A 9,726-nucleotide genomic window follows, 5' to 3' on the forward strand; every position below is an offset into this window, starting at 1 on the left:
CAACAAAAACAGAAAAATATTTTTATTACCAAAATGGACACCAACCAACATAACATTGACAAAGATTTTCAATATTCATAGCATCGGCAATTAATCGACTGACTTGTGCAGGAACTGAATGGACTTCATACTCTACATAATCATTTCCTGTCAATTTGCATTGCACACGATGTATTACACTTAATGCCCTCTTATTCAATTCTTCATTCATCGTTTCGATAGCTTCCGTACCCTTTTTCCTTTCCAAGTCTCTGAGTACAACTTCTGCTGGTGTCTCACCAGGCCTAAGAGAGAAGGAATATTCAGGGCGTTTGCTAGATGATAGAAACACATCTTCGTCTTTCAAACTCTCTCCCGAATGGACACGAGCCATTTGTGACAGACTGATTCCTGTCCTTCCCATCAATAAGCTTTTCGAAGCCGACAAACTCACACCTCCTTGCATGGAAAGTTCATATGCTTCCTTTAAGGCCTTTTCATTCAGTCCTTGATGATCTTTCATCATAGGAACAGTTTCTATCAGAGGGACATTCTCATTGTCCATCAGTAGTCGCCAGTTAATCAGCGGGTCGTGAACAAAGGCTTCCAAAACAGCCATCAACGAATCACGATGATTGCGTAATACCTGCATAACCTGTTCGCAAGAGTGTCTAAACTTTCCCTCTACTCCACAAATTTCCATGGCATTCACTAACATGCGAGTTAAACGAAAAGGGACCTTCTCAGGGAACTTCTCACGCAACATGGCTACCTCAAAACAGTCACCAAAATCAATGTGGATGATTCTTCCACTTCCTTTCTCCATCAATAGATTACTAGGATGGCGATCTCCAAGACCAAGAATGAAGCCTACCATAGACATGGTGGCCAATGAACGAATATACATCGTTCGATGAGCCAACCAAACTTCAGAATTCTTGCTCTTTAGAAACATCGACTTGCTAATATCAAAACCATTCGTGTTACTAATGGCGTGCTCAAAAGCCTCCAATTTCATAGGTAAGGTAAGTTCGTCATAGTCGGGAGCAACTTGAAGCATCAATCGATGTTCTATATTTAGAACTATCTTTCTCTGCTCTCGATATTCGCGAATAATGCTGTGTACTGTATAACAATTTGGAACCCAACCAATAAGACCTGTATTGGGACTCAGAGGAATCACTGAAAACCTCTTGATCTTGCATTGATTAGAGTTGGTCTTTATATTCTGGGATAAGAGATCGTTTACCAATCCAAATAACTGCATGACTCTTTCATCCTGTCGCAAGTCTTCATGTCCCTTCAATAAGAAAGTATACTCTTTGCCATCACTACCATACATGGTAAGTCTCCGAGGTCTCTGTTTTGAACTGATAACTTGCAATGTCGGATCGATGGCTGCAATTCGTACAATTGAATTCTTCTCAATGGAGTTTTCTTCAGAACGATAGGTACCAGGGACTGCCAATTCTAAGAATCGAACATTGAGAAGTTTACTAGAAACATTCGCAAGATGCAACGAAGTCATTTGTGGTACTTGTTTATTGATCTTCCGGAAAACTTGATAGTATATTTCCCAAGCTTGATTCATGTCCGATTCCTTCCCACTTGACTTATAACGCTCACAAAAGCTGGCAGCATCTCTTAGATCCTGTCCAAAGTCTCGTAGAAATTCCATTTCTGCAATGGTTTCTGCACCATTGTCGATCATTTCATGAAGAGGTTCGAGAATCTCCAACATTCCTTCTGAGTTTCCCTCACCAAAATACAATCTACTAGCCTCCTCTAGACCTTCATGCCAAAGTTCTTGCCAAAGAATGGCTACTCTCAACAACTCTTTCGATACCATTTCTGCCTGCTCTACTAAGGTCGGAGAATGAAAACGGATGGAATGGACTACTTCTTCCGCTGTTTCTCGGCGAATCTTATTTGTCGATTTGGTTGCAACATGCAAAGGATAAACCAAAGCTTGTGGATGTCTTCTTCCAATTCGAATCAGCAAAGATCGAATAGCGCTTCGAACTGCTTGATTATTCACGTGCAATCTGGCTATGAGCTGTGGAATAACTTCCAACCAAGTGTCCACTTCAGCCGCAGCAACACCACTATTTACAGAAATATTTACTTCTTGTATGTGTCCATATCGGAACCACAATGTTAACAAACGAAGAATGTCTTGCAAGCGAGAAGCACTTCCTGATGACAGCGAAACAGCCCTAAAGAAGCCAGTAATAGCAGCGATAACCAATAATTTGGAGCGATCATTTGTAGACTTTGGATCATCTTCCCGACTTTGTTCTTGTGAGTAAGCACTTCCTTTCTTTGGGAAAGAGCGGCCAGCTGTTTCAATAAGTTCTGCATTGATACATGCCCATACATGCCAAGTCTTGAACCAATCAGGACTAAGTTCTGTTGCTTTCGTAGCGTAATGGAGCACTGCCTTTGGAGATATATGTCTTGCACTAAGTTCATCTAGGCGTTGAACCATTTCTATTGCTGACAAATCCAACTTTTCATCAAAGTCATCTTCATCATCCTGTCCTTGCAATTGAAGCAGTGCTTTTTCCTCTTCTAGTTGTCGAGCCCATTTTGCAAGCTTCAAATAACGTCGAGCAGCAAGATTCCCTTCATCGTCTCTTATTTCAGATGACGCTTCCATCCTTAACATTTTAAAAGCTTTGACCCTGTCATCTGTCTCAAATAAATGCTTTAACAATGCAAAGGAAACTTCAGGATGTGAATCCTTCATTGCCAACTCAACATCCCATGAAGACGGTTGCTCATCAGGCATGGCTTCGGGATAAGCTAAAAGAAATCGGATGGCATTGGCAGCCATAGGATACCTTTGAGCCTTCCTACACAATTTGGAAAACTGAATCCATTGTTGCATGGTTTCTTGAGGCTCAAACACCAAGCTCCTCGTTCTAATCAATTGATACCAATAAAAATAATTATAAGGCAACCCTTTAAGTCTCGCACTCCAAAGTTCCGCAAGATTCCTCTTCATGGAACTTGTAGGATTTCTTAAAAACGCACATGCTTCCTCCAATTCCACAATTCTTTCTGCATTCAATACATCATAATATGCTCTTTCGTAACCCTCTGCTGCTCGGGCCTTTAACCTAATATCTAAATACTTCCTAGAACTATCAATCAAAGACTCCGCCATATCATAATTCTTTTTCTTCATCTGCAAAATTGCTTCACAACAAACTTTCAACAGCTTATTATTGGAAATGTATGGAATTCTTTCCTCGAATTCGTTCCACTTTTGCAAAGTCAAAGCAACAGAAGCTCCACCTTGTTCCGCTATCTTACGCTTATCACTTTCTGAAGCGCATTCCCACATCTCTTCACATAGCTGCTCTTCTCTTCGCCAATAACCTAGTTCTTCAAGACATCTCAAAATACCAAACAAACGATCCGATTCTGATAATATCACAAAAGGTTCCTCTAGAGGATCATCCAAGAAAGGTTGTGGTTGTGATGATAACAGTGGCTTAGAACTCAAACTGGTGATGTTCAGAGTGTCGAACTTGTTTATACGGGTCTCTTTGAAATTTAAGTTTCCATCATAGGCTGCTAAAGCCTCGTCCCATTGTTGCAATTTCTCATACCATTCTTGCCGTCTTTCAATACCAAATCGCATTTCTACATCTTCAAGTATTCCAACGGCTGAGTCTTGTTGATTCAACTTGTCATAGATAGAAATCAAGCCATGTGGCCCAGCCACAGCTGAAAGTGCAGATTGAGAATTTTCCACTTCCGCATATTCAGCTTCTTTATATCTCAAGGCCTTTGCAAATGCTCCACAACGGAATGCCATCTTCGCTAAGCTTCTAACATTAAAAGGCAAAGGCTTCTCATCATGTTCCATATACTCTATCAAAGATAATAAATTCTGCAAAGCGTCCAAAGGAATATTCTCAGAATGCATAGCTTCTGAAATAACACGAGCTAAATGGTGTTGAGCACTCTGTTGTAAAGATATCCAACAACTTAGGAAAGCGGCATTAAACAATTCCCTTAGCATTGGAGTGTAAACTTCTGCCAATCGAGAGCATGACCGAATAGCAACAGAAGGACTCTCTCTAAACAATGCAACACTAAACTTCGACATCCACTCTTCCCAATCCTCTGAGGTAGTTCTTCTTCCAATTTCCCATGAACTCTTCAACGCATCTTCATTCATTTGCATGTATAAATTACGATTGAATTCAGTCGAAGTATTATTGAATTCATCAATATCTTCGTTTTCAAATGGATCAGCGTCTAGTGAGTTGGAAGTCGATGAAGTCATATGCATAGAATAGTTTCTATTTCTCCTTCTTATCGACTCTTCATCTGTAATACGATGACCAAATTCCATCCCATATTCTTCTTGTATCAACTCCAAGAACTGTGAATCCAACGTACCTTCGATACGACACAGTATAGATAAAATGTCATCCACGAACAATGATAACAGCATAGGAGAAGCAACTCCAACCAAATAAAAAATATGCGTAATAATCGAAACGAATTCCTTAGCATCTGAACCACGTAGAATGTTGACAGTCAAACGCATTAGAAAACTACCAATTTCGGTGACCTGAATGTGAGGTATGATAGCAACTATGAAATCCAATATCTTCTTTCTTGTATTCACATTCAAGTTCACTTCAAGAAGAGTCTTCAAAATCTCACGTAAGATAGAAGGATAATCATCTAAATGAGGCCCAAAGAATTCAAGCATTGCAAGCATATGAATAGTTATTTCTCTATCATTTGAGGAATCTGAACGCAAAGTGTTTGTGATGCAAGCCGCAAAAGCTGGAATATACTCATAAAATTCATCCGAAAGTATGCAACTCAATAAACGAACCTTGAACAACAGTAAGATAATTTTCGCGAAAGCTTATAAATTGTCTTACTATTTCAAAAATAACCTTCAGTTCTGAAACAGATGGATCTCTTTCCCAATAATACCTAACAGTAGCGACTATGTCTCTAGCAAAGGAACGTACATTCTGTTTAGCAAATTCTATCAAACTACATAGCAAACGAAGAACAAATTCTCTCAAATGAGGATCCAAGTGCGTTGCTGAAGAAGAAGATGAACTACTGCTGCCATGTGTAACATAAAGTGCCGCACTGCTAATAACTGGAGACGATGTAGGAGAGGAGCCACTTAAGGAATCTGCGCTTTCAACACTTCCAGTCCTTCGTTTCGGGGAAATACCAATTTTATTCTTAGACACCTCTTCTGTAATATTCCTCTCAAGTATGCTAGTATTTCGAACAATCCTCGTACCTGCAGGTCTCAAAAGCCACAATAACTTTGAAAGGGTAACTGGTACCAACCACATACATGTTGAATGAAAACTCTTCACAATGGAAGCCATAGCATGAAGTGCTTCACGATGATATTGTGCAGATTTGGGATCCAATACGATTCGATGAAGACAATCTAAAGCTGCCGCATAAAAATAGTCATCTGACTTGGAATATGGACGGTCCAGACGACTCACCAAACTCTTCTTGCTAAATGCAATCTCCAAAACTGCAGGCGACAGTAAGCCCTCTTCAAAACTACTGGAACGCAAACCAGAACGAAATGCAGTTTCAGAACCAGAAGAATGACTCAAATGAGAATCCGAGAACGAGGCCTTGGAATGACTTCTCATAGAGTTGGGTGAATTCTCCAACTGATGAGAATACGAGTGATCATCTGATGATCGCAAAAGAGGGGATTTCCGAAAATTATTGTGATTGAATGACATCGATAGCGATTCCAACGTACTGACGGTTTCCTCTTCTTCAGTTTCATTCAAAGAAGTGTATTCAACCTCTTTCGGATCAATCGCACCAATAGTGCCCAATAAGCGTTCCACAGCTTGGCGAACTTCAGCATTTGTATCCATTTGAATAATACGCATCAACTTGGATAATAGCTCAGGATGACTCGAATATGGAGTTAATACAATTTTAGAGTATCGAACCACCAAACAAAGAGCATTCGTGGCAGCAACCTTCGCTTTGGCATCGAGCAATTCATCTTCCACCGTCATAATTAAAGTTGAGATGACATCCGGTAACAATTTCATGAGACTAAAAGACTGTCCAAAGCACACGGCAAGGTTACCAATAGCGCTGTATATTTCTGTCTGAGCATTCAAAGCTCTGCTGTCAAGAACACTTGAAGATGAAAGTGCGCGTAAGATATGCTTCATCCTCCACAATAACACGGTAAGAATGGGCTCAACATATGGCTCAACCAAAGAAGATGTCTCGCGGACTAATGAAGCTAATAGAACACAAGCATTGCTTCTTAAAGTGTGCAATACCTCGCTTGAACCGTTGTACTCCACAATTCTCAGTATTTGACACAACAATCGCCTCAAAACAGGCAAAATGACACCCGGATTATACTTTGATAATCTCCCACAAAGCTCCAGTGCCGCTTTTCTTGTCGGAATATTTTCATCGTAAAGAACAATGACAAGTTTCTCCAATGCCTCTGGTTGTGAGACATGCCAGCTAAATCTTTCATCTGATAGTCCTTCTAATGCTGCTAGACGTATAGAAGAATCAGGATCTGTGATGGAACTGGTTAGGATTTGCTCAGTTAAAGCTTTCACATCTCTACTGAGACTATCCCGCACTCTTTTTATAAGAGGAGAACATGATGAGCTACTAAGACAATATGGAATCCATGAGGCAATCATTTTGCAACATGCAAACATAGCTAAACGTCGGATGTGAGAAACTCCACAGTCCATTAGTTCAGCAACTTTTTCACGAATAAGAGGGGAAAAGAAATGTCCTTCAAACTCAAAGGACGAAAGAGTATTTAAGGCAAGCTCTAAACAGAATAATTCTTCCTTGCTCCACGAGCGTGTCTCGTCAAATTTTCTTACCATGCTGTGTTTCTTGTTGTAACTTTTGTTATTCACTCTTGAACTGGGCAAAGCGTTCATTTCATGGTTATTCAGTTGTAAAAATATACGGTCAATAGCAAGTATCAATCGGTCTTGAATTTCGACAAGGAAAAATGGAAAATATTTGGCAATGCAGCCTAGAGACTCTACAAGAGCTGGAGAAAGTTGGTGTGCGAACATCAAATCAATTAGTTCTTCAAAGACAGCAACAAAACGAGGATCGTTATCACGAATACTACTCGCTAAAAGAGAGATACATGTGAAGATAGACTATAAGGAAGATTCAGTGAAGTTACAAAAATGAAAATCAACAATCCTACCTCAGCCAAAGGACCTTTGTTAGGTCCATGTGTTGATTCAGACTTTTGCATCAAAGCCTCCGTTATCATCTTAAATACAACGTCAATCCAGCTCTTTGCATGTTCAATTCCAACACCATAAGCCAGTTTTCCAAACAACAATATATGATAACCTGGATTATTCACTTCAACATACAACTCATTGAACTCCTTAAATAAATGAACAGCTCTGTCTAAATAGCCTTTAGAAGGATCACAAAAAAGTTCAGGGTCTAAAGAAGCCAATGCAGTAAGACAAGAGCCAAGAGTACTTCTGATACTGAAACTTGTAAGAGATCGGAAACCTAGCATAAACCTACACAGGAGATGAAAGTGTTCCCTTAACAATTCACGAGTATCTTGATCTTTCAAAAGCTCTTCCAAAGTCAGCAAACAACCATGTAGTTTGGCAAGTTTCTCTGGAGATAATTCTGCTGCTTCACATTCACTGTCACAATCGCTAAATGAATCTCTCTCGTCGCCATCTTCACTATTCAGTGACTGAAGAATGCCAATGGCTGTATCTACAAGCTTCCCTACCAGAAACTCCATTTCGCTGGCGTATCGTTTCAAAACCTTATGTATAAACACTTGTAAACACACAGCAGAGTCTAAGCGAATAATGGAACGTGTGTCCCATAAACCGGACCATATTTGTTTGATGAATTCCGTCCTTCTGCTATAGAAAAACAATGGACAGTTGGAAATGATTTCTTTCAAAATCGCAATGCTTAAAGACTTTGCCACTATACTGTGGACATTTTCATGACTTTTAACAGTCATTCGCTCGAAACATCTCACTATTTCCGTCTCTACACATCGGTTCACTAGCAGACCATCAATTCTTGCTAGTCTTCCAAGAGCTGCGGCAGTAGTCACAATGAGATCAACTTCAACAAGATCATGTTGCATAAAATCCATTTCAGAAGAGTCTTTAGTATCTGTTCTCAAAATACCCGTGCTACACGAAAATAAAAATAGTTCAGTAGTTCTAGGACTAAGGGGAATAGAGTCTATAGCTTGAATAACTGTGCGCAACCCATTATAGGTTCGTTGAACCTTTTCTCGATAAGGCTCTCCGTGAAGATCTAACAAACAATTCAAGCAAACCACACCAGTGACTCTTTCTAATAAGTCATTTGAGCTCAATAAGTTTGCAAGATTGGGATATATTTCTTCTAGGACGTTCAAATTCACTGTCGAACTGCTTCGACTATAGCCTCCTCTGGAGTCCTTAATTCGCTGTTCAAGAGCTTCTCGAAAGCGTACAGCGGCTTCCCATCTTGACTTGGGTTCCTTCCTATTCAAGTCAAAATTTTTTTTATATTATTATGGGTTAGACAAGTAGTAACAGACTCACGACTGGTAGACTTGTCTTACTAAATTCAACAGTTGACTACTTGCTTTACTATTGTTTTCTGATTTGCACATATCAAAGTATGAGTACTTCAAAGCACTCCGACATTCCTATTTATTTTTCCATGGCGCCATAATCCATCTGCGTGTCCAACACTTTTGACGCATTGCTTTACAGTTTTGGAATGTCCATGGCGTGTCTTTTGATTTGCGCGGGTTCCCAATTCCGTTTTCTTATTTTGGCAAACATTCTCTTATTTTCTCAATAAATTGATCTATATCAAAAGCTGAATTCATTGAAACCGATGCTGGAACACTGCAATGAGCAAATTGCTGATATCTCTTCAGACGAAATCGCAAAAGTTGAGGATAACAGCGTTTCAACGCTGATATACCGTCCTCATTTGGAAGAGGCTGAAAACTATCTCCCCAAATAACTGGTTTGGGAGCCTCAAAATACAGTTGAATCATTTCTTGTAACATATCTTCAGGAGCTTCCAGATGGACTACTAAAAAAGTATCGTCGATAAAATCTTGAGTTTTCTTCTCCAAGTAAATAACACTACCCGTCGTATCCAATACAAAGGAGCGCCTAGTCTCTCGTGCAATTTGAGTAGCTTCATAAGTTAGTTGATTTTCATACTTCAAATACAACTCTTGATTCCGATAAAATCTCTCTTCAAAAGGGTATCCCATCCACTTTGCAACACCCTCAATTCCAGAAGAATAACCCTGTACTTGCAAAACGTTGGAAATCTGTTGTTCAATCTTGTCGTCTACACAAAATCGTTCAAACCCAAACTGCTGGGCCAATTGGAGGGAACGCAAAGTTTTTCCGCAGTTAGACATACCCACTAAGCAGATCCTCAGCTGACTCTGTTTCAACAGATCATCAAACTCTCTTCTGGACAAGTTGGCATAGTTTTGTACAATTCTACAATGCGTGACAACTCGACGGTTATAAGGCAACTGGGAATATATAAGAAGATAGGATAGGAAAAAAGTTTCCGATTTTCTTTCCACAAACGTACAAACTCGGAGTCTCTTTTGACTTTGACAAACAGAAGGATAACGAACATTTGTCAAATTATATGCGGAGAGAAAACTACAAATCATCGTTCACCCATTGCGTA

General features: G+C 39.7%; 2 protein-coding genes across 2 annotated transcripts; both read right to left on the reverse strand.

Annotated features, from left to right (window-relative positions):
* Position 1: 1 nt before the first annotated feature.
* On the reverse strand, positions 2–8,686 carry Gasu_38560 (serine/threonine-protein kinase ATR). Its single transcript, XM_005705111.1, has 4 exons — positions 8,598–8,686; positions 7,220–8,537; positions 4,893–7,169; positions 2–4,843 (listed from the first exon to the last, which is right to left on the reverse strand). The coding sequence occupies exons 1-4, from the start codon at positions 8,666–8,668 to the stop codon at positions 26–28; spliced, it is 8,484 nt and encodes a 2,827-aa protein (XP_005705168.1). The 5' UTR covers positions 8,669–8,686; the 3' UTR covers positions 2–25.
* A 6-nt stretch (positions 8,687–8,692) lies between these two features.
* Positions 8,693–9,726, reverse strand: Gasu_38570 (uncharacterized protein). Its single transcript, XM_005705112.1, has one exon. The coding sequence runs from the start codon at positions 9,707–9,709 to the stop codon at positions 8,828–8,830; it is 882 nt and encodes a 293-aa protein (XP_005705169.1). The 5' UTR covers positions 9,710–9,726; the 3' UTR covers positions 8,693–8,827.

Source organism: Galdieria sulphuraria, assembly GCF_000341285.1.
Source record: "Galdieria sulphuraria unplaced genomic scaffold scaf_33, whole genome shotgun sequence".
NCBI lineage: Eukaryota > Rhodophyta > Bangiophyceae > Galdieriales > Galdieriaceae > Galdieria > Galdieria sulphuraria.